The following is a 25,099-nucleotide window of genomic DNA, read 5'->3' as shown; positions in this document are numbered from 1 at the left end:
GAGCAAGGAGAGCGAGGTGCAGTGTCGCGGCCGAGGAGGGGTGCGCTCTGGGGGGCCTTGAGCCTGGCACTGGGGCGCTCTGTGATGAGGTGGCCCGGGCGGGGTGGGGCATCAGTTTCAAGGGAAGGAGGGGGTGGCAGTGCCGGTGGGCCTGGGATGGCGGGGGTCCAGTGGGGTGGGGAGGGCAGCGTGCCAGGGGCAGGTGCCAGCCTCCTCTCAGCGTGGGCCCTGGGTAACAGGGTTCTCTTTGCCGTTTCCAGTGCTTGCCCCTCCTCCACCGCCACCGCCACCCGTCCAAGGGTATGCCTTCAAGCCTCCACCCAGACCCGACTTCGGGACCTCCGGGAGAACGATCAAGTTACAGGCCAACTTCTTTGAAATGGACATTCCAAAAATTGACATCTATCATTATGAATTGGATATCAAGCCAGAGAAATGCCCAAGAAGAGTTAACAGGTATTCTGTTTTGTCCTTTATTTTAAAACGAATCAGCCCTCTCCGATTCTCAGCAGATCCTTCTGAGCTTTTCTCCCCAAAAAGCTTCCGTTGCATTTTTTTTTAAGTGTTCTTGTATTGAGATACCAAGAAATACACATTGTAAGTGTGCTGCTCAGTGAGTTTTGACGAATGTTTAGCCACGCCCGTCACCCCTGAAAGTTGCCTCGTACCCCTGCCCCCCACAGCAGTGCTGGGATCCGTCCCTGGAGGCTCGTTTCCTGCCTGTGTAGATGGAGTCGCACGGCCCACAGGTCCATGAGAGCTGAGAGCTGCCCCTTCATCCTGCTTCTCTCAGCATGTTTTTGAGGTTGACCTGTACCACTGTGTGTGTTAATAGCTTCTTATTTTTGTTGCAGAGGAATGTGTTACGATACAGTTATTTCATGGTTCATTTACTCATTCTCTCATTAGGTGCTTAGGCGCTCTGGGCTTTGCTGTTATGGATGAAGCTGCTGTGAACTGCTTGTTCAAGTCTTTTGTGAACACACGTTTTCATTTCTCTTAGATAAATACCTGGGAGTGCAGTAGCTGGATCAGAGGGTAGTGTAGGTTCCGCTGTAGGAGACTCTGCCGAGTGGTTTTCCAGCGCGCTTGTACCGCCTCACGCTCCCATTGGCAGCGAGAGTTCCCGCTGCTCCACATCCTTGTCAGCACTTGATATGGTTAGTCTTGTTGATTTTTGCTATTTCGGTGAGTGTGTAATGGTTTCTTATTGTGGTTTAATTTCATTTCTTGGTAACTAATGAGTTGAGCACCTTTTCATGCATTATTGCCTTCTTTTTTTTTCCAATGAGTTGTTTGACTTTCTTCTTTTAAATTTGTTTGTTTGTTTATTTATTTATTTTTGGCTGCATTGGGTCTTCGTTGCTGCGCACGGACTTTCTCTAGTTGCGGCGAGCGGGGGCTACTCTTCCTCGCTGTGCGCGGGCTTCTCATTGCGGTGGCTTCTCTTGTTGAGGAGCACAGGCTGTAGGCACGCGGGCTTCGGGTAGTTGTGGCACGTGGGCTTCAGCAGTTATGGCTCATGGGCTCCAGAGCGCAGGCTCGGTAGTTGTGGTGCGCAGGCTTAGTTGTTCCACGGCATGTGGGATCTTCCCGGACCAGGGCTTGAACCTGTGTCCTCTGCATTGGCAGGCGGATTCTTAACCACTCCGCCACCAGGGAAGTCCCTGAAAGTGGTTATTATATTGTGTGTTCTAAGAAACCTTTGACTTCCTGAAGGTTACAAAAACACTTGTCAATTTTTTTTTTGAACAATTATAGTTTTAGTATAATTCCTTTTGCTACTGTTGGCATGTGTTTTACTCCTACGTATGTTATAAACCCCATGGTACAGTGTTGTTATTTTAAAGAAATTAAGAAAAGAAAATAGTCTATTTACCCACATATTAACCATATCTAGTTCTCTTTATTTCTTTCTGTTGATCTGTGTTTATACCCGGCATCATTTCCCCCTCAGCCTGAAGAATATCTTTTATCCTTTCTCAGTGTACAAACCTGCCAGCGATGAATTCTCCCACCATTTTTTAAAATCTGCAAATATGTTTATTTTCTCCTCATTTTTGAAAGATTTTTGCTGGATGTAGAATTTAAAATTGACAGTTTTCTCCCTAGCAACTTAAAGATGTTATTACGTCGTCTTTTAATCCTCATTGTTTCTGATGAAATCTGTTTGTTGTTGTTGTTTGTAGTTCTCCCATATCTATCTTTTTTCTTTCAATTACTTTCTAGTTAATTTTGCTTTTCACCAATTTGACTATGATAGGCCTAGGTGGAGTTTTCTTTGTATTTTTCCTTCTTGGGATCCTTAATGTTTATGTCTTTCATGTTATTTGGGTGAAATGCTGGCAGTCATGTCTTTACATTTTTTTCCTGTCCCATTCCCTCCTCTACTTCCAGGATTGCAGTTATGTGTATGTTAGACCATTTGATATTGTCTTGTGATTGTGATTTAAAATAAAAAAAAATGTTCTCCCTCTTTCCTCAGTTTGGATAATCTTTATTGATCTCTCTTTAAGATCACTTTATCTCCCCCGCCCCACACACACACCTTTTTTTGGTAATATCCAATATTCTGTGCTAACCATACAAAAATTTTTTTCATTTATATAGTGTACTTTTTCTAGAATTGGCATTTGGTTCTTTTTCATAGTTTACATTTCTGCTGAGATTTCTCATCTGTTCATTCATAGCTGCCATCTTTTTTCTTGATGACTTTGAATGTATTTATAGTAATAGCATATTTATGATAGCAGCCCGTGTCTGCTAATTACAACAGATGGGTCATTTCAGGGTCTGTTTCTATTGGCAGGTTTTCCCTTAGATCACATGTCACCTCTCCTTGCTTATTCACACGCACAGTGAACTTTTTGTTCATTGAACATTATGTATGTTACGTTGAGGGAGTCTGGCTTTTGCTATCTTCTCTGGTACCCTCCCCCACAAATTCCTACCTCTTCTGCCCCCATCTCTGCAGCACAAGACTGCTGCTCTCTTATGCTCCTTCTCCGTTTTGTGATTTGGAAATTGTTCCCAGCAGAGTGAATGTTTGTTTTCCTTCCCTCGGTAGTCACAGTCCTAAGCTGCCTGTTTTCCACTGTCAAAAACAGCTCTCAGGTTTTCTCTAGTTTCTTTAGTTTTTTTAGGGCAGGAGGAGAAGTCTGCTTACTTTGTCATGGTCAGAAACAGAATTCTGAGTTGCAGTTTGATAATAAGTCAGATTGGTTACCCAGTTTGTGCTGGTGCCCTATAAAGTGCTCTTTGCTGTAAATTTTTTCCTGATCACAGTCTTGGTATGAGAAAGAATGTTTGGGGATTCATTTCCCTTATTTGTAAAACTAAACAGTTGGATTCACTCAGTGTGGCCAATATACATTGGTCCAGACTTTTTAGAAGGTGGCTTGGTGTATATGTTAAAATAAAAATAGTATATACCCTTTGACCCACCGATTCTACTTCTGAGTATTTATCCCCGAAAGTCATGTCTCCAAAGAAACAATACTTGACAGTAAAATGGGGTCCTTTAATATGTGCTTACTAAAAAATGTGTTTGTGAACCAAAACTTTGGGCACAGCTGGTTTAAACAGCTTTATTTACTAAAGGTCTTCTGAGATCTTTTAATATGTCTTATATGCTCTGAGATGCTCAATGAATGGGCTTGTTTGATTTTGAGTTTCCTTGGGACAAAATCCTGTGAGGATCTGTGATTTGGATATACTCTTAGAGCTGGAATGAAGGCATGAAAAAGCACATTTTCTGGGCTTTTGATTGGCATGGTGGCAGTGGGCTCTTATTATGCCATCAACCACAGTGTACAAGAAGCTTTCTTTTATGAAAATAGGCATGACTAAGGCTTTGTCTTCTGGCAACAGAAAAAGGCTGATGGTGACTAAAATGCGATGTTTTTACCTGACTGTATTCCCACAGTCCTGTTGTAGTTATGACTGTAAGGTTCTAAAGTTACCCAGTGTTTAGAAATTGCCTCGTGAAACAGAAAGTAGCAAAGATGGGTCTTGAGCTGTAATTTTTTTTTCAATTTATTGCTAGAATTTTATTTGGTTGTTACAAAATCTGCAAGGGTATGTATATTAAAAGGGGGGCGCCATGAAAGGCAGCCAGAAGAGTAAGTTATCTTCAAGTTACCTGAGGTGCCAGGCTAATTTTATACTATATTTAAACCTTTCCAAGAAAGTAAAATAGCATAGGTAGGCAAAGGAATTGAGAGAGAGAAATAGAGCGAGAAGCATAGGCCATAATGAGGTAAGCGGACACATTCATGGGAAAAGACTTCATCCCACTTTAACTAAGTTTTCATATTTCTAGAAAAAAACACCAAGGTTAGCCAACACCAAGCTGAACATCATCTAAAGAAAAAACCAGCCCTTAAATATTTAAGGGTGTTGGGCTGCCTTTTGTGGCAAGGCCAGCCCGCAGACTGGCATGCCGTGCTGCTCCCCTGGGTTTTGAGCCAGCCTGAGAGTTGCTGTGTAGTTAAATGTGTGAACCTTCAGGGTTCTTCATTTGACTATTCTCATGGACTTTGGCCTAAGGTCCAATCTCAAAATTATAATCATTCATAATAGCTTAGAAAAATGTTGGAAGTAAGGTTTTTGTGCTGGCAAAACCCACGTGCTAAAACCTTGACTCGGTCCCTCGGCAGCCACACTACCAACCGGCCGACATTCATGAAACCTCCGCTGTGTGATAGGCAGTGTGCCGGCGGGCGTACGGTGGGGGACAAGGTAGACATGGTTCCTGTCCCTCGTTGGGAAGGGAGAGTCAGAGCAGTGATTGACAGTATCGGGGCAGCGCTGGAAGAGGGGACCCGGAAGGGAAGGGGAGGCGGAAGAGCAGGCAGCTCCGGCCGCAGACAGTCCCCTGCCACCGACCCTGTCCAGACAGTCCTCGACACCCCGTCTGCTTCCACACTGCAGCCTCTGTTAAAGCAGTGCCTTGATTCTGAGTTCCCAAAACCTTGTGTAGGGCACATGGCAGATATTTAATAAATTCAGCCCTGAGGCTTCATTCAAGACTGAGCGGAAAATGCCGTCTATGGACGTTCTGATGAGTCGTGAATCCCGGCCCGGTGTGCCCTTAGTCTCGATCACCGTTCTGAGTGGCTTCTGTGGGAGGGGTTCCAGTATAAGGCAAGGTCCCTCTTCTCAGGATGCCTCCAGTGTCATCGTGGCTGCAGTTGGTCACACACAACAGCCGGTGCCCAGAGCTGGTCTAGGCTGTGCGGGCCTTACAGCCAGTGCTAGGAAACCTTGCCAGCGGGTAGAAGTAGTGGTGCCGTGCTCGGAAGCGCGGGATGGGCTACCAGAAGGAAGGAGGTGTGCTCCTCACCTTTTGTCTGCACTTTCCCCCTTGTTCCTCCTGCGCTCTGTTGCGTGGCCCTAGGAGAGCACCGCACACGTGCTCACGCTGTGCCTGGGAAGAGCTGGGCGGGGCAGCATGGCTGTGTCATTGGCAGCCTGCTGCTATGGGCACTGTCCACCGGAGGGGATGTACATTGGTCCAGACTTCTCAGAAGGTGGTTTTGTGTATACATGTAAATACAAATAATGCCCCATATACCTGTGACCCACCAATTCTACTTCTAAGTGTTTATCCCAAAGAGAGATATGTACAAGGGTGTCTAATATTGTGATGGCGAAAAGCGAGAGAGAAAATAAGTCATTTCTGTGTCAACCAATGGGGATGGTTAAGTAAACATACTGTGGAGTACTGTGAAACGATGGACAGCAATGAGATGGAGCTTCACAGTATGAATACCGCGTCTGGAAACATAGGCAACTATGTGGTTTGTTAATATTACGTTACAGTACATGATACAATAATATTTCTATTTCTAGACTTGATGCCACTTTGTATATAGTGCTGAGGAAAGGTGTTAAACACACATCCTGGGAAAACAGCAAGCTCCAGAGCCACGTGTGTTTAAAACATAATACACTGTATTTATTTTATGTACCTATGTATTTATATAAATGCATAGGTTTAAAAATAATAAGGGTGCTTCTGAGAAGAGAATTGAAATAAAGAGGTGGTCTAGGCGGACTTGGAGCATTATCCGTGTTTGAAATTTACAGTGAGAATGTATTAATGAAAAAAATCGGTGTAATTAGAAATTACCAAAAGAATACATTAAAAAATGTTTAGTGACTTATTTATTTTATAACTGGAAGTTTGTGTACCTCTTAATCTCCCTCACCTATTTCACTCATACCCCCTGCAACCACCTGTTTGTTCTCTATGTCTATGAGTCTCCTTCTGTTTTGTTATGTTTTTTCGCTTGTTAAGTGAAATCATACAGTATTTGTCTTTGTCTGACTTCCTTCACTTAGCATAATACCTTCTAGGTCCATCCGTGTTGTTGAAAAATGGCAAGATTTTGTTCGTTCTTATGGTTGAGTAATACTCCAGTGTATGTATGTATGTATGTGTGCGTGTGCGTGCATGTATGTGTGTGTGTGTGCGTGTGTATATATATATACACACACGCACACACACACACTACATGTTATCCATTCATCTATTAGTGGACACTTAGTTTGCTTCCGTATCTTGGCTATTGTAAATAGTGCGGCCGTTAACATAGGGGTGCACGTATCTTTTATATTGTATATCTAATTAGTGTTTTTGTTTTCTTCAGAAAAATATCCAGAAGTGGAATTGTTAGATTGTGTGGTAGTTTTTAACTTTTTGAGGAACCTCCATACTGTTTTCCATAGTGGCTGCGCCAATTTACATTCCCCCCAGCAGGGCACAAGGGTTCCCTTTTTTTCCACATCCTTGCCAACACTTCTTATTTGCTGTCAGCCATTCTGATAGGCGTGAGGTTATATCTCATTGTTTTGTTTTGCATTTCCCTTATGATTAGTGATGTTCAGCATCTTTTCATGTGTCTGGCCGTCTATATCTTCTTTGGAAAAATGTCTGCTCAGGTGCTCTGCCTATTTTTAATCGGGTTGTTTGGTTTTTTGATGTTGAGTTGTATGAGTTCTTTGTATATTTTGGGTGTTAACCCTTTATCAGATACATTTTTTGCAAATACCTTCTCCTATTCAGTAGGTGGCCTTTTCATTTTGTTGATAGTTTCCTTTGCTGTGAAAAGTTTTTTAGTTGGAAGTAGTCCCATTTGTTTATTTTTGCTTTTGTTTCCCTTGCTTAAGAAGACAGATCCAAAAAAATACTGCTAAGATGATGTCAAAGAGCATACTGCTGATGTTTTCTTCTGGGAGTTTTATGGTTTCAGGTCTTAAATATAAGTTTTTAATCCATTTTGAGTGTATTCTTGTAAAAAAAAAGTAGTCCAGCTTGATTATTTTACATGTAGCTGTCCAGTTTTCCTAACACTGTTTTTTGAAGAGGCTGTCTTTTCCCCACTGTATATTCTTGCCTCGCTTGTCATAGATTAATTGATCATGTAAGTTGGGTTTATTTCTGGGCTCTATTCTGCTCCACTGATCTGTGTGTCTGTTTTTGTGCCAGTGCCATACTGTTTTGATTACTGTAGCTTTGTAGTATAGTTAGAAATCAGGGCGCATGGTACCTCCAGCTTTGTTCTTAAGATTGTTTCGACTGTTTGGAGCCTTTTGCATTTTCATATAAATTTTAGAGTTATTTATTCTAGTTCTCTGAAAAATGCCGTTGGTTTTTTGATAGGGACTGCACTGAATCTGTAGAGTACCTTGGGTAGTATGGTCATTTTAACAATATTAATTCTTCCAATCCATGAATGTGTCTTTCCACCTGTTTGTGTTATCTTCAGTTTCTTTCATCAGTGTCTTATAGTTTTCTGAGTACAGGTCTTTTACCTCCTTGGTAAGATTTATTCCTAGGTATTTTACTTTTTGATGGGATTGTTTCCTTAATTTCTCTTTGTGATAGTTCGTTATTAGTGTATAGAAATGCAATAGATTTCTGTATATTAATTTTGTATCCTGCCCCTTTACCTAATTCATGTATTAGTTCTAATAGGTTTTTGGTGGCGTCATTAAGATTTTCTATATATAGTGTCATGTCATCTGCAAACAGTGACAGTTTTACTTCTTCCTTTCCAATTTGCATTCCTTTTGTTTCTTTTTCTCATCTGATTGCTGTGGCTGGGACTTCCAAAACTATGTTGTATCAAAGTGGCAGGAGTGGACATCCTTGTCTTCTTGTTTCTCTTCTCAGAGGAAGTGCTTTCAGCTGTTCACCATTGAGTGTGATGTTGGCCATTTGTCATATTATGGCCTTTGTCATGGTGAGGTATGTTTCCTCTATACCCGCTTTGTTGAGAGTTTTTAATCATAAATAGATGTTGAATTTTATCAAATGCTTTTTCTGCATTTATTGAGGTAATGATGATTTTTATTCTTCAGTTCATTAATGTGGTATGTCACATTGATTGATTTGCAGATATCGAAACATGCTTGCATCTCTGATACAAATCCCACTTTATGGTGTATGATCTTTCTAATGTATTACTGAATTTGATTTGCTTACATTTTGTTGAGGATTTTTGCATCTATGCTTATCAGATATCGGCCTGTAATTTTCTGTTTTTTTGTGATGTCTTTGTCTGGTTTTGGTATCATGGTGATGCTGGCCTCATCAGATGAGTTCGGAAAGCACTCCTTCCTCTTCAGTTTTCTGGAATAGTTTGAAAAGAATAGGTTTAACTTTTCTTCACATGTTTGGTAGAATTCATCTGTGAAGTCATTTGGTCTTGGACTTTTGTCTGTTGGTTTTTTTTAAATTACAAGAATGCATTTTTTTTAAAAGAGAAAACTTCTCAGAATTTTGGTAACAAGGCAGACAAGCTGCCAGGGAGTGTTTCAGACTCTCTGGATTAGCAGACATGTCCTGTTAACCACGAGGCAGTTTCACATCTGGCCACTGACACTGCAGTGTTGGCTTGGGCCTCTGTGTCCTTGTGTGTAAAGTGGAGGTGGTGTTGACCCCCTGGGTTACTGTGAGGACTGAATGGGTTGTTCCATGTGCAGCCTGGCAGAGAGTAGGTGCCAGCACATTTGCCATTGTCATCTTCACTATATGTTTTAATATGTGGATCATTCTGTAAGGTACTGAGCACATAATGAGTCTCTAGAATGTGTACAGATAGTATCTGGGGGCTGTTGCCTTTTGAGTGAGGTCAGGATCATAGCTTGAGAATTAGGTTCAGGAAAGGTGTTTGTCCAGGGAGCCAAACTGATGTAGTATAGGAACGTTGCTTTCCAGTGGTCAAACTTGATACGAAGAAAGAACTAAACACAGGGACTTGAGGAATGACATGTGCCCAGGTGGTTCTGCTCAGACATCTCTCAGCAGTCGCTGGGGAGAATCTGGTCCAAAAAAGTCCTTGGGCCTAGAAAGGGGTGTGGGGGTGGTGGTGAGGAGAGTTACTGTTTAATGGGAACGGAGCTTCTCTTGGGGAATAAGAAGTAGTTCTGGGCATGGATGGTGGTAATGATTTTACAAAAATGTGGATGTACGTGATGCCCCTGAACTGTACATGTAAAAATGACTGATGACAAATTTTATGTTATCTGTATTTTACCACAGTTAAAACAGAGAGCAAACGACAGGAAGGCACTGGCCAGCCTCTGGGAGTCCGCCTGGGCTGATAGAGGGAAGGGACCTTCACATTTTAGAATTAGTTGCTATCAGGCCATAAAAATTAAGCAATGATCCCTACTGATGTTTTGCAAAAGATGATACAAGGTGATCAAGTGGGCCATCGAGGCACAGGGACATGGTGTGGGTAATGAGGATGCTTTCTCTTAGTCCATGTGGTGGTCAGGGTTGTGTACCATTAGTCATCCGAGCAGGATTGCTTCGTAGTCCATCAGGGTGACTCCAGAGGTCATGACTGAACAGCCTCCTTCTTTGAACAGATATTTACTGAGCGCCTGGTGCTGGATGGTCCTGGGTAAGATGTGACTCCCACCCATAGTTTGGTGTGTAAGTGGAGTCATCATGCCAACAGTTGAATTCAGCTGAGAACAGTAAGTGTTAGCGTAGATAAACGCCTTGTGTCGTGTGGGCTCCATTTATTGCTTTGAATACTAGATACCTAGTTGCCTCAGCACAAGGTATTGAGAAGTATTCTTTGTCCTCTCTCTTCTCCTTCTTTCATAAATGGAACGTCTTTTTCTGGGCCCTCGATGCTTTCCTGAGTTCTGCTTGTCTGTTCCTCCAGCACCACACTGTCTCTGTCATGGTAGCTTTTACGTCCACCAGGTACCTTTTCAAGAGTGTGCTTACCAGCCTTTATCCTTCGTTATTTCCAAATACATTTTAGAATTAGTTTATTAAATCCCATCAGATAAAAATTAACCCCTCTGGATTTTCATTGGGCTTGAAGGAATGGATTTGTTTGCAGAATTGAATATTCCTGTCCATGAATATGGTATATCAGTTGGTTGTTTTGTTTCTTATGGTGATTCCAACTCCCAAATAAAAGAGTTGTGTATGCCACTTGGAACTAGTTGTCCCCTATCCCTTATTACCTACACACTTAACTGTGGGGAAGTCCATTTCTCATTGTGATGTACTTTACTGGTCCCTTTAGGAAGGACCACATTGGTTTGGCTGATCTACTCCAATCTTGGGGGAGAGAGGAGCAATGGAGGGTGGGGCTTTCTCTTATTTTGTTCTGCATCTGTGTTTATAAGTGAGATTGTCCCACGATCACCTTGTTGTGCTTTGAGATAAAAGTTTTTCTAGCCTCATAAAATGAGTTGGGGCGAGTGCCCTCCTAATTCTGTTCGTGATAAATTTGAGTTCACTTGGTGGATTTGTTCTTTGAATGTGGGCGGGACTCCCCAGTGGAGCCATCTGGACCTTGAGTTGACCGTGAAGTCTTGACCAAGAAGATGGGGTCCTTGAAGCTTGCGGGGGAGTGGTCTGGAGACAGCGTGGAGGAAGGGGCCACCTTGTCTTGGGTGGCCCAGAGTAGTGTGTGGAGCAGGTGAGACTGCACCCTGGCTACTGGTCAGGGGCGGCGGGGATGGAGGTCAGAGCTGCACTAGCTGTCCTTGAGGACAGCTAGGGCTGTCCTTGTCCTGCTAGGGCTGTGATCTCCCAGTTGGTGTCAGAAGCCTGGTGCCTTCTTGATGAAGCCAGCAAAGCAGAGGCTCCGTCTGTCCCAGGGACTCCCCAAGCAGTGGGTGTTTGGGGCAGGATTAGCTGGATCCCCGGAGACCCACCTCCTGCAACTAGCACAGTTGAAAGTCAGTTGGGCAAAGCCAGTTTGAATAAGCAAACCCTTCTTAGGCCCGCTTTTCTCATTCAAGGAAAAGAATGGAATGAATTTCTGGTTCTTGCGTCCTGAAAGATGACCAAGGCTGTGTCCCAGAGAAATATCCTTACGGCAACAAGGCTGAGCTCAGATGTGCGTCCCCCTCCTCTGCCCACCTCCCCTTTCCCTGCTGTCAGGATCCATCTCCCTCTTTACCACATCCCGTTAGCTGCTGTTTCCTGATAATGACTGAGATTTTGAGCCTCTAACAGTCTGTTTGCTACCAATCCTTTGCACGTTTCCCTTACGAGGACCTTTGGGGACCAGGCAGGCATCACAGCTTTTCCTATGTGTACTTTATCAGAGTCGGGTGAGTTAATGTGACATGCCGACAGAGATGTTCCGGGTGGGGCTCCCTTGAAGCAGAGAAGTGCGGAGAGGGTGGTCGGTGGGCCTGGCACTTCCCTGGGCCTTGGGGCCCGCAGGAGAGCTGAGCTGTCCCTGGTCATCGTGGTGTGTTTCTCTGCTGAGCCGTGGACAGATAGGCAAAACGGGGCGAGGTAGGACCACTGGTCTCCTCGGTCCTCGGAGCCCCAGAGAACAGCTGCTTCGTGCTCGCCGGGTTCCTGCCGCTCCCGTTCACGCCCGAGGAGCAGACAGCCCCAGAATCTTCGTCGCTTACGGTGGCAAACCTCCACTGCACGTTCAGGGTCTTCGTGCCGGAGCCCAGACTGAAAGGGCAGCGGTACCCAGGGCGAGCTGTACAGCGAACCGCAGGAGCCCGAGGCCCCGGCCGAGCCAGCCCGCGGTGTCGGCGGGGTGGGGGGCGCTCTGTGTGCAGGTCACACGTGGCAGCCTGTCCAGCAGCTTCCGGATCAGGAGCCCCGTCCGCTAGTCTTCCTTGGGTGCAGCGTGCACAGTGCTGGGCGGGGAGGGGCTTCTCCCATGCTTGAGTCACTAAATGAGTGAGCGTAAACCCACGGAAGGTTCTAGTTTGGCTTCTTATACAAGGAAGTTGAAAGTCACGTTTTTAAAAGGAGCCACGGGGCTTATAAAATTGCTTAAAAACCAGTGTCAGAAGAATGTCGTCCTTGTGTGCCATTTCCCTGATTTTATTGATGTTTTGCTCGAATTCTGTCTTGTTTCAGGGAAATAGTGGAACATATGGTTCAGCACTTTAAAACACAGATCTTTGGGGATCGGAAACCAGTGTTTGATGGAAGGAAGAATCTCTACACAGCGATGCCCCTTCCAATTGGGAGGGATAAGGTGAGCTCACAGAGGTGGGTTGGATCGAGCAGTGTGCGAGAAGTGAAGTCCGTTGTCCTCTTGTCACACACTGAATCACTTCACCCAGGAGGAAAGAGCCGCTAACTGGTGGTGTGCTTCATCGTGAGATCCACAGAAACTGCCTTCCGTGTGCCGTGGTTTTCAGTGGCAGAGGGTTAAGTTGTCTAAGTGCAGAGAAAGGCGTTGAGAACTTCTTGAAACCACTAAACTTTTAAATGTAAAGCACACACGTGCACGCACATGCCCCAGACCAGCACCAGACAGGAGCCTGGATGACAAGGCGGGGCTGTAAAGACCCACGGAGAAGTATGTTTGCACAGGTGAGTGTGTGTGGGACAAAGGCGGTGAAACACAGCCGTCGTTCAGCCGTAGCCAGTGATTCATCTGAACTGATGCTCACGATAATTAGTCAGCCTGGGAGTAGCGGTTGGTTTAAGCCTTTCCTTGTTGTCTTTGTCCTTACCGTGGTTTTATTTAAAAAGCAGTGAAATTTCTGCCCAGAAGCTGTTACTTCTTGGCATGTCTTTCAACCAATGGGCTGCTCTGGGATGATGGGCATTGTTTATAAGAGAGGAGGACCAAGGACGGCTTGGAAATCATTTTTACCCGTACTTTAAAAAAAAAACCCAGACTAGTAATTTAACAGTTATCCCAACGAGACTGTAGAATCTGATTCCCTTCAAGAATGACCTACACAATTAGCTTCTTAGCCCCAGGGTCCCCGAGAGGGAGAACAGCTCAGAGCTTAGAGGGTCTGAAACTGCTGCCGCGTGACCTGCAAGTTCTCTGCAGACATGTGTCCGTGCTTGCATTTTAATGATGATCCGTCTGCATGAAGTGTGACGCTCAGGCTCAGATAGGAGGAGTCGCTCAGGCTCAGATAGGAGGAGTCGTTAGGGCCGGGGGCAGGCCAGTGGTGATAAGGGCTCTGTCCCCGCAGGGCCTTGCTGTGATTGTAGGAGATCACGGTGGTGCTCCGCCCAGCCCTGCCTGGCTGGTGGGGGTGGGGTGGGGATTGACATGGTTTTGAATTTGGAGGAGCCCCAGGACCCAGTGCCTGTCAGCTGAGCGGTCCCCCCTTGCTAATTAACATGCTCTCCATTGGAAATGTATGAGTTATAGAGTTTTGTGTTTAATTTGCACATTTGTTTTTGTTTAAAGTTCTATAAGAAAGAAAACATAAGGAGTTTATTCACAGTTTTGTCTGTACATATTTATAATTAGATACTAGGAGGGGCTAAGGAGTATTTTTCCTTCAGAAGGGGTGGGGAGGATGTATGGTGTTCAAATTTGAGACACATCGTTGTGGACGTTAACACGGGTTCTAGGGTAATAATAAGTCTGATCCGAGGCCTGGCTTCGCCCTTAACTAGTGGTGGGACCTTGGGTAAGCTGCTCACCTGCCACCCCTATAAAATGGGGAGATGGTACAGACACTACTACCTCCCAGGGTCCTTGTGACAATTGAGTGGGTGAACACACCCCAAGAAAAGCTTTTCCACCTTCAGTGTGCCTTCTGCAGCCCTGGGGCCTCTGTTAAGTGCTGGTTGTGGTTCAGGGTCCAGGGTGTCTGCATCTCTAAGCCGCTCTCCTGGTGATGCCCGTAGAACACCTGGGACACAGTCAACACTTAGCAGATGCTAACAGCTGCTGTTGCTGGTCCAAGGGTTCGCATCTATCGTCTTGACCCATGTCCGCGTGGACGCCCTGATGCCCACAGCAGCCCTTCGTACGTATTGCCAAGACTCAGTGGGCATCAGTGTCTCTTAAATTGAGTCCCACCCATCCTCATCCTTTTTTCAGGTGAGCTGAGAGGACCTAGCCAAGGCCACAGCGTTTGGTTAGCGTGGGTCTCCAGATTCCAGACCCCTCCTTCCACTTGTCTTTAAGGTTCTGTCAAATACTCGTGAGATGCAGAAATTAATCTCTTCCGTTTGAGAGCTAATGTAAGATGTTAACCTTTTCTATTTCTGTATGTTCACATCTTGGAGCAAAGTGTCATCCTTTTTTTTTTTTTTTTTTTCATTTTACGTTTCTATACAGTACTTTTCTTTGTGTCATGGGCACTTTTGTAGTAAGAGAAGACATCCTTTAATGTCCCGGAAACCCTGTGTATGCTAGCGGCTGCCCAGGGGGCCGCAGGTGGCTCTGCACAGGTCTGTGCACAAAATGTGGCCCCGGGCCCTTACTCAGGGAAGGCAGCTGTTTGCGATCTACTCCTGCTCTCTCCTACTAGCGACCCCCCGCCACACGCACACACGCACACGCGCGTGCCCCTTGATCCCAGCCCTGTCGCGTCTGGAAGACCAGGTGCACCAGGCCAGCCCTTCCCTCCCCACGCGGAGACCGAGGAGTCTGTGAGGGCCGTTCACAGTGTGGGGTTTCACTTCTGGACCCTCTGCAGCAGGAGCGTGACATGAGTTGCAAAGGGGAATGTGTGTCATTTGTTGGCCTTGTTGCTAGGTCCAGCCCTCCCCCAGTGGGTCTGCAGCTTCCTGGACCTACAGCCTCTCTGCGTTTATTCAGGGAAGGTGTGAGCGTCTCCTTCTGAGAAGGAAGCGCCCCGTGAGGCCAGGCGCGCACTCGGATGGGTAGCAGACCCTGCGTGGAAGGCGTTCCAGCCTTCAGAGTCCATGGCGCCCCTTCTCCCCCTGCACCACGCCCCGGACCGCGAGCCGGGCTGCCTGTGCCCCGCTGGCCACTGCTGACCTGGGGTGACGGGCTGGAGAGTCTGAGCAGGGAGGTGAGGCCTCTGCACTTGGAGGCTCGCAGGTCTGAGGGGAGGGCAGAGGCGGTGGCGGCCAGGGAGCCGTCCTTGGGGCCTCCTTGGCGAGCCCACAGGTGGAGGGTCTGCCCCGCCTCGTTTGCCTCTCAGGCAGTCCTGCTGCCTTCGGACTGAGGGTCCCTCCAGTGAACCTGTGGCAGTTTTTTTTTTTTTAATAAATTTTATTTATTTATTTGTTTGTTTGTTTGTTTATGGCTGTGTTGGGTCTTCGTTGCTGCGCACGGGCTTTCTCTAGCCGCGGCAAGCGGGGCTACTCTTCGTCCTGGTGAGCAGACTTCTCATTGCGGTGGCTTCTCTTACTGCAGAGCACGGGCTGTAGGCACGTGGGCTTCAGTACTTGTGGCTTGCGGGTTCTAGATCACAGGCTCAGTAGTTGTGACGTATGGGCTTAGCTGCTCCGCGGCATGTGGGATCTTCCCGGACCAGGGCTCGAACCCGTGTCCCCTGCATTGGCAGGCGGGTTCCTAGCCGCGGCGCCACCAGGGAGGCCCGGGCCTGCGGCATTTGTCAGCGTGCTTCGGCCTGTTTGCGGGTCGAGATGCTCGGCAAGCACGGCTCCGCAGCTGCGCAGCCCCTCCCTGGACCTGTCGTTCTCCTGCCGCGGTCACTGAATTCCCGGTCGTCTCCCAACGCTTTGTCCCGGGTCATCTGAGGACTGGCTGCTCGTTGACGGGATCTGTTGCTGTGCCGGTCACAGAAGACCTGCGCTCCCAGCGCCCTGTGCGCATGGAGCCTGGCAACCCCGAGGCCCTGCCCGCACTGTCACTCCTTCCTGAGGGATGGATGGCAGCCACATCTGGACAAGCAAAGCCCGCTGGGCGCTGTGGCTGCCGCTCCCTGGCTGCGCCCGCCTCTCCTTGCTCTTGTCGGTGCTGCTTCCGAGCTGCACGGCGGCACCAAGCGGGACTCATCCTGTCCCAGTTCTAGTCTGTCGCCCTGGTGGCGTTCAGACAGAAGGGACTGAGTGTGTGGCTGTGGTCTGCCTGGAGACATTGACTCTCACATCTGCCTCACCGTTTTCCAGGCCTGGGGTGGCGTCCCTGCTAACGTTGTCCATATTCAAAAGCTGGCAGTGATCGCCTTCCTGTGTCACAGCTTCTGGGCTGCCGGCATCCTCGGTTGGCACAGGCATCTGTGTGGCGCGTGGGCTGCCCTCCTGTCCCGTATCACAGACGGCACCCAAAGGAGCCACAGAGGTTACAGAGCTGGGAGCCCGCACACTGCCCTTGGATGCTGCGTGGTTGGGACCAAGAGCTACAGGATGCTCAGAGTTTGAAGTGTCTTGGGGTGTGGAGCGAGTCCAGTGGCCGGCAGCCCAGATGGACATGAGGACTGCTCTTGGGCTCGTGTCACAGCCGAAGCCCGGTGCCACCCTGCCCCTGGAGTGACATTTCTGTTGAAATCTCCATCATCCCTAAGATATTAGATGCCTGTACCAGTCGGCCTCTTGAGACGTGACTGACAGAGAATGTTATAGAGCCTGGAGCTTATTCTGTTCCCTTTTTATGGGGGCCAAGAGGAGGCTGGTCTAGAATCTATTTAAAAATAGAGGACTTCGTGGTGGTGCAGTGGTTAAGAATCCACCTGCCAATGCAGGGGACACGGGTTCGAGCCCTGGTCCAGGAAGATCCCACATGCCACGGAGCAACTAAGCCCGTGCACCACAACTACTGAGCCTGCGCTCTAGAGCCTATGAGCCACAACTACTGAGCCCACGTGCCACAACTACTGAAGCCCGCGCGCCTAGAGCCCGTGCTCCGCAACAAGAGAAGCCACCGCAATGAGAGGCCCGTGCACTGCAACGGAGAGTAGCCCCTGCTCACTGCAACTAGAGAAAGCCCACGCATAGCAACGAAGACCCAATGAAGGCAAAAATAAATAAATTACAGAAATAAATAAATAAGTAAAGGAAGGGTGTTTTAAAATAAATAAAATAAAAATAGAAATACCTTTTGCTAAAGGAAAATATGCCCCTCTGAATCCCACTCAGTTGGATTATAGAGGCATTTTTAAAGAATGACATTGACAAGCGTCTCATTAGCTCCGGTTCCCAGAATTCTTCTTTAGATACGCCAGGTGCTGCTGGGTGGAGACGTGTGCGGTAGGCGTGAAGTGCCCACTGTACACGTTGGTGTGTGAGATGGAAACTAGCGTGCGGTTTCCACCCACGTGTTAGCCATGTCCTTGGTGCACCATTTCTGAATAGGCGGAAGTGCTTACCCCCTCTGCTGACGTGCAAGCAGGTCTCTGCTGGTCCACACTCAAGTCCTCCCCCGGCACCCTCCCCCATGGCCACCATCCTGATGACCTGGGTTAAATGGACCCTTTCTTGACTGGTTTTATCAGCTGTGTGTGCATCCTTAACATATGTTTTGCCCGAGACGAATCATACTGCAGTTTGCCTCTGTGGCTTGCCAGTTTTATTCAGTATCAGATGCTTGAAATCCATCCGTTGTGAAGGACGTGTTCCTTTTTCACTGCTCTGTTCTCCCTTCGATGGACCTCGGGCCGTTTCCATTTTGGGGCCGTCAGGCTTGGTGTGTGGGCCTGTGCTGGAGCACACCTAGGACACAGGTGTGCAGGGGGCTTCGGTGCAGTCCGGTTGCTGCTCTGGTGATGTCTGAATGGGCTGTGGCAAGTGCATGAGGGAGGGAGCCCCTGCGAGTGCAGAGTGAGCTGAGGGGCTGAGCACAGGCTGTCAGGTGAGAGGGGGACGGAGGGCGTGAACGAATGAGCGAGGCTGGTGCCAGGACCTCTCCCCCCGCCCCGCCCCGGGTCATCACGTGGTGAGTGGAAGGGCCTTTGACATCAGCCCAGCTGGCTCCCAGTCCCACGTCTGCCCTTTCATGGTTGTGTGGCCTGGGGCTGGACTGTCAGTCTGAGGGTCTGTGTTTTCTGTATAACGCATGGTGAACAAGTCTCCCTTGCTGGGATGTTTGGCTGTTTAAGGATAAAGTATATAGTCTGTGCCCTACCGATAGATGTTCCATAAACACGGGGAAGTATTATCAGCCAATATCAGAACTGCTTCAGTCATCAGCTGTGTGTGTGATGCTTAGGATGCGTTAGTCAGTCACCAGATAATAAGTTAATGTTGCAGTGGTGGAATGAAGGGACTGGGTAAAGGTGTGTCTGGGCATCGCATGGAGCAGGGTGGGTGGGCGTGGTGAGGGGCAAAGGACATACTGGGAGGCGGGGAGGGAAGTGGATTTGCTGTTCGTCGAGGGTTGGCTCCAGAGGGCGTACCTTGGACCATCGTCCCGAACACCCGCCACTAGCTGCACGCGGTTGTGTGCACTCAAATCTACTAGAAGTCAATGAAGCTAAAAGTTTAGTTCTGCAAGCCTCACCAGCCACGTTTCAAGTGCTCAGTGGTCACAAGTGGCCCGTGGCTTCTGTCCTGGTCAGCTCAAGAGAAGACTGTTTCCGTTACCACAGAAAGTTCTGTTGGAAAGGGCTGTGATAAACATTGAGTGCTACTGTGTAAATATTCTGAGGTCTTGCTGAGAATTTTAATTTCTTCCCAGGGAATTCCGATTGGTCTTGTGGTAGTTGAAGGTACTTTCTCCGCCATCTTGTACCTGGCGATGCTGGTACCGCAGCACTTTCCTGTTGCACAGATGGGCATAGACAGCCCTTGGAACAGCATCAGGGCTTGTTTGCCTGGGGAAGAGCCTGGCTTGTCCCCACTGCCCACATGCTTCATTCAGTGCCTGCGATCTGCCCACGTTTTATTGTAACGTCGAGGGAATTGGGGGATGCACACACCCGTCTAGGCTGTTGTTAGCGTTTTGCTCCGTTTTACCTCATGTCTGTTCTGAGAAGGCTTTTCTTCATGATTTATTCACTGCAAGACTAGCTTATGGACTCTTAAGGGACCCAGAAAACAGGAACCTCCAGAGCCACTGCGGTTTTCTCAGTCCCACTGGAGAAAGAGTAACTCCTCAGGACCTCCAGTGAGCTGCCCACGCCCCCTTCCTCTGTCCCAGGAGCAGCCTAGGCTTGTGCCTGCGCCCTGCTTTCCTCTTCCTGGGGTGCCCTCCTCAGAGAGGCCGACCCAGACCCCAGCAGAGCAGCTGCCGTGCGGCTTCAGGACGCCTTCTCCCGGCTGCCACCGTGTGCAGGATCGGGCTAGGGAAGCACTAGACACCCGTGGCGGGAAGGACTCCTGTTGTGCTTCAGTCACTGGCTGCTGGAGGAGGGGCTGAGCGTGCCCTGTCCTGGGCTTGGATGAAGGACCGGCTGAATTCCCCTAACCTGGGGGTTCTGGAAGCTGACCCACCACCCTTGACCTCCCTGTAGCTTCTTAAGAGGGAAGCGTGAGTAACTGTGTGCTCTGGATCCCCTCCCAGGTGGAGCTGGAGGTCACGTTGCCAGGAGAAGGGAAGGACCGCATCTTCAAGGTGTCCATCAAGTGGGTGTCCTGCGTCAGCTTACAGGCATTACACGATGCACTTTCGGGGCGGCTGCCCAGCGTCCCCTTCGAGACGATCCAAGCCCTGGACGTGGTTATGAGGCATCTGCCGTCCATGAGGTGAGGACCGTCCGTGCGGTGGGAACCGAGAAGCCTGAATCCTCTGTCTGAGCAGGTGCCGGTCCTCGGGGACAGGGTGGGGGATGGCCGTAGGGGTTTATACGATGAAAGTAGCAACGCCAGCTCGGGAAAAAGAAATGGCCGGAGCTCGCAGCCAAGCACACAGAGGTCCTGCCTGTCTCTCGGTGCAGCGGTCGCTCCACCCAGCGTGCGGGCTCGGTCCTGCTTCTCAGGAGCCCTGTTCCAGCCTCTGTGCTTGCCTGGCCTCCGCCTCGAGGAGGGGCCTCTCAGGACTGCGGGAGCGCCCACGCCCACACACTTCGGCTTTATTCTGTGGGATTACTCTCACTGATCACCACACTTGAACTTGTTGAGGCAGAGGGTAGGAGGACACTTGGTGGCTCTTGATTGACCAGATGGAGGCGCAGGGCCACACCAGCTCCCCGTGTGACAGCTGTGTGCGAGCCACACCCACCGCTCGGGTTTCCAGTGTGGGACGCCTCTTCCTTCCCCGGGTGGTGCGCACAGTAGGGCCTTAGGAACTCTGAAGGATTAAGTGAAAGGAGGAGAACCTAAAACTGGAACGAACCTCCGTACTGAACTCTCCCAATACCGACCAGAGCTCTGAGGTTTGAGGGGAGGGTGTTCTAAGTGTAAGAGGAATCTCCTTGAAGGGCCGTGTTAGCTTTAAAGGGGACCCGGTGTTCTCGAAACACAGGGCAGGCTGTCACTCCTGGTAGGGTCCCCGGGCCCCTGCATGTAGTCTGTCACTGCTTGGAACTGTTGATGTGAGGGAGGTGGCTGGGTGCAGAAGACCCCAGCTCTTAAGGGTTGTTGCCAAAATGTTGAATCCATTTTTTAAGAGTGGCAGGAATTACTCTGTTTTTTTTTTTTTCTGAATTCCTTTGCATTAATCACCATGTTACTTTTATAATCAGGAGGAAACTCTTTCATTTGGGGGAAATAGAGAAAGGCTGGGGGAAGCAGAGTGTGTGTGTCCTGGTTGGTGGCTCGGCCTGTAGGCGACAGGGTCTTCCCTCGGGGACCCTCGGTGATGCCGCGGCCGCTGCCCTGGAGAGTGCGGTGGCCTCCGTCTCTGAGCACCGTCAGTCACTCCCCCTGGGAGGGCATGGGTGTTCCCTCACGTGGACCTCACTGTTCCCCGAGACGAGGTCCGATCTCTGCACCTCCCTCTCCCCCCCCATAGAGGAGCCGGGTGGAAAGGGAACAGGGCCTGGGTGCTTGGTCTCCGCGAGGTCCTCGGCCTTCCGTGCCAGATGCCCCGAGGCCCGGGCGGGACCTGTCTGGCTGGCTGGCTGGCTGACTGACTGTGGTCACCTGCACCTGCACCCCTGCCCGCCCCATCCTAGAAGGAGGTGAAGTGCTGTGTGCACAGACCCGAGGGCTGCGGGCGAGGCATCGCGGTGGGAGGATCACGTGGGGAACACGAGGTGTAACCAGACCCCTGTGTCCTCGGCTCGTGGGAGGAAGTTCTCCTGCGTGTCCCCCGCGTGTTGGCCGTGGACACAGGCAGACGGCTTGAGCGTCTGCGGGGTGTGTGCCCTCCGGCCTACCTAGACAAGGCTCCCGTTCCAGGTACACCCCCGTGGGCCGCTCCTTCTTCACGGCGTCCGAGGGCTGCTCCAACCCGCTGGGCGGGGGACGAGAGGTGTGGTTTGGCTTCCATCAGTCCGTCCGGCCTTCTCTTTGGAAGATGATGCTGAATATCGACGGTAAGCAGAGCCCCGGCCTCCATCGGGGGGTGAGGGGGGCTGCGAGGCCCCTCCACACGCGCCCGGCCCGCCGCACTGCTCGTGCAGGGACGGTAGTGGCGCTCACGCTTGACCATCAGAGCCTCCGCGGGGCCCCCTCCACAGACACAGCCTGTGGCTCAGGGGGCCGAGAGGGGGTTCCCGGCTGCCCCTCTGTGTTGGACCCCACGTGGGAACAGTAAACTTCAGGGAGCCCGAGACCAGAAGGGGGTCAGAAAGTGCCAGAAAACCCAGGCTTGCGGTTATCACCGGCTGATGGGCTCTGTTTTTACACCGCAGCGTTTTCCTCAGAGGGTGACTTCAGCCTCTGCCAACCCCTCCACTGCCCCTCGGAGTCCGCAAGCAGGGGCAGCAGGGGGAGCCGGCCGGCTGTGGGGGTGGCCTGGCCAGGCAGGCCCGGTCACGTCTCGGCTTTTGTCTCTTCTCTTCCCGCCTGTAGTCTCGGCAACAGCGTTTTATAAGGCACAGCCAGTAATCGAGTTTGTGTGTGAAGTTTTGGATTTTAAAAGTATTGAAGAACAACAAAAACCTCTGACAGATTCCCAAAGGGTCAAGTTTACCAAAGAAATCAAAGGTAACTAGCTGCCTGGCGCGGTGGATGAGGGACGAGGCCTGGATGGCCCTGAGTTTCCCAAGTTCTTGTTCCTTCGTGTTTCCGAGGGGAAGGGGCAGGGGGCAGCGGAGGAGCCAGCCCTCAGAGACACATCAGCGCAGGACAAGGACGCTCGCTTCCCAGAGCAGGAACGATTTCTAAATGATGACTTTCTGCGTGGGGTGGCCCGGCAGTGTCCGAGTGCAGATTTGAGGGCCAGGCAGCTGCAGCACAAGGGTAGTCAGTTTCCTCGGGACGTTCCGGGACGTTGATTCCTTGTCATTTAACCGAGCCTGGGTTCCACTCAAGAAAACTCAGCCCAGGGTTCAGTGACCTGGCTGTGTCCTTCCGCCTGTCGTCGGAGAGCTGGCAGGCCCTGTAGGCTCGGCCCCTCTGCACCTGTCCTTCCTGGGGGTGTTCAAAGGCCGGCAGCAGTGCTCGTTGCTAAAAATAACCCCGAAGGAAGCACAAAAGGCCGTGGCGGCTGACGCCCCGCTCTCAGCCGAGTCGCCCCTCATCTTTGAGAACACACCCTGCCTCTGGCCCGGGCATCCCTGGGGCAGGGGGCGTCCCTGGGGGTGAGATGGCCCAGCGCGAGGGCCACCCGGAAGGCCCTCGCCGTGGGTCTGTGGGTGAGGTTCCCCTGAAAGCTGATGGGCTGACAGTGGGGTGTGCGCTGTAGGCCCGGGCGAGTCTTGATGCTGAAACCCAGCTGCTGTGTGTTCTCAGGTCTAAAGGTGGAGATAACGCACTGCGGGCAGATGAAGAGGAAGTACCGCGTCTGCAACGTGACCCGGCGGCCCGCCAGCCACCAAACGTAAACGGCCTCCCTGTCAAACGCTTATCAGCTCTGACCTTCACTGTCACTCAGATGTCCAAACTCTGCAGCAATCACTTCTGCAAAGGCTTTTCATTCTAGTTATAAAATTCCGAAAGCACACTTCACCTTGTGAAATAAAATAATGAAATTCCCCCTGTATGGGGCGGGGGGAGGGGCTCACCGTCAGTTTTCCTTCTTGAATATGACAGGCGAGGGAAGGTCTTTTTGGTTCATTTTCCAGTCCTCCTTGCTGAGTGGGGTCCAGGGAGGGAGTGGGGATCGGTTGGCGCTGCCTGGATCCACAAGCGTGGCCCGGCCCAGGCCGATGCTGCGGCCTCTGTCTTGAGCTCCCGTCACTTCACAGACAGTCTGGGGTCCAGGTCCATGTGGTAAGCGTCCTGGCCGCACGGATGCAGTGCTGTCTTAGGTTGTGTGGCCCCCTCACCCCACCTTGAGGCTTCCTGGGTCCAGTGAGGACTCGTTAGTTTCTTTCGCGGTCGCTCCGTGGGAAGTGCCTGGTGTGTCTCTGGGCACTGGTTATACCAAGACGCCCAGGGTCCTGTGCAGCAGTGGGGGGGCAAGATGAGCCTGTGTCTTTGTCCCCATGACCTCCTCCCACCGGGCAGAGCGAAGGAGTTGGCAGAGGTCCCCTACCCCTGTGCCCAGCACCCTCGGCCCCATCCTGCATGGGGGCTGCCCCCCTGTGAGTGCAGGATGCCACTGTGCTCTCCCGCCCCTGCAAGTGGGCCTCTCCGGCCTCAGCCCACCACATGTGGCTGCGGAGGCCTGAGCAGCCCCAGCTTGTCCCTTTCACTGTCCTGTTCTGGAAGGCCTCAGGTTTTCTGGGGCGGACACTTGGAGCGCTCAGCTGGTAAACGACTTTCAGAGTCAGCGCGAGGTCGGCTGGAAAGTGCACAGGCTTTTCTTTCTGGATTTGTCTTCGTTTGTCCTGAGTCCTTTCCATGTACTCTAGATGTATGTGTCGTTTGTGATTATTGCATATTGTAGGCGTGCGGGTATTTTTTACTTCCCGACTCCAGAGCTAAAACGAAAGTTTTGGGACTTGGGAATGTGCACATAAGCCAGAGGGCATGATTTGGTTTTGACCCCCAGGGAGATGCTTTGAATCACCCTCCACCTTCTTCAGCCCTAAGAAAGCAGACCCACAAAGCATCCCTGTGTGAGCGGGCGCGTGGGTCTTGGTCACCCATCCCCTGGGGGCCTGGGAAGCTCCGGGGCTGAGCCGCCTCTTTTTCCCCAGGTTCCCGCTGCAGCAGGAGAGCGGGCAGACGGTGGAGTGCACGGTGGCCCAGTACTTTAAGGATAGGCACAAGCTGGTCCTGCGCTACCCTCACCTCCCATGTTTACAAGTCGGACAGGAGCAGAAACACACCTACCTTCCCCTAGAGGTAAGTCACCCCCTCCACCTCTGTGGGCGGGGAGGAGAACTTCCGGGGCAGGGCCCCGCTGGCACCCTGGGCCCAAACCTTGTTATTCCTGCCACTGGGGGACCTGGGACAGGTTAACAGATGTGGTCCAGCCTCGGTTTCTGCACTAATAAGATGGGTTTGGTAACTTACAGGATTCGTGTGAAGGTCAAGACCATACGTGTGTGCCCAGCAGGCCCCTGGCACCCAGTAAAATGTGCTCAGGAATCACTTGGATGGTTTGAAAAATCCTTGCCTGGGAAAAGATCAAATGCTGAAACTAGGACACAAGTTTTTAAGTCTTTTCTGTTAGTGTTTTAAATTCTCGGTATTTGTCCAATTACTGGAACACCTGGCCCTTGGTTTGGTTTTTCCTGCGCTGTGTGCAGGAGGCAGACTTCCTTCCCGTCCCCGGCAGCTCTGTATTACACCCCCGTGTCTGAGGACGGGGGTCCGCACAACCCATGATGAGGACACAGGCCAACCCCACCCCACTGCTGGGTGGTCTCAGAGGCTGTGCTGCTTTCAGCGGCGTGGTTCCCGGCTCACGCTTCTGTTGTGCTGGGTTTCCTCGGGTGGTTTCTGCCTTGGGCCAGAGGGCCTCCTCCCGTGTGCGGTTCCTAGTGGATCTCAGGAACAGCCTCCACACTG

General features: G+C 50.3%; 1 protein-coding gene across 6 annotated transcripts in view; it reads left to right on the top strand.

The window, feature by feature from the left end:
• The window catches only part of AGO2 (argonaute RISC catalytic component 2), a 96,467-nt gene that overhangs the window by 49,696 nt on the left and 21,672 nt on the right, over window positions 1-25,099 (top strand). For all 6 annotated transcript variants that reach the window (XM_032609412.1, XM_032609414.1, XM_032609413.1 and 3 more), the window contains 7 exons: window positions 261-456; window positions 12,377-12,497; window positions 19,656-19,837; window positions 21,434-21,570; window positions 22,049-22,183; window positions 22,931-23,018; window positions 24,283-24,430. In XM_032609412.1, the coding sequence (XP_032465303.1) occupies window positions 261-456; window positions 12,377-12,497; window positions 19,656-19,837; window positions 21,434-21,570; window positions 22,049-22,183; window positions 22,931-23,018; window positions 24,283-24,430 (1,007 nt within the window). The remainder of the gene's footprint in view (window positions 1-260; window positions 457-12,376; window positions 12,498-19,655; window positions 19,838-21,433; window positions 21,571-22,048; window positions 22,184-22,930; window positions 23,019-24,282; window positions 24,431-25,099) is intronic.

This window comes from Phocoena sinus, chromosome 17, assembly GCF_008692025.1.
Source record: "Phocoena sinus isolate mPhoSin1 chromosome 17, mPhoSin1.pri, whole genome shotgun sequence".
In the NCBI taxonomy this organism is placed as follows: domain Eukaryota; kingdom Metazoa; phylum Chordata; class Mammalia; order Artiodactyla; family Phocoenidae; genus Phocoena; species Phocoena sinus.
Note: the sequence above shows the minus strand (reverse complement) of the source record. Positions and strands in the feature narration are given on the sequence as shown.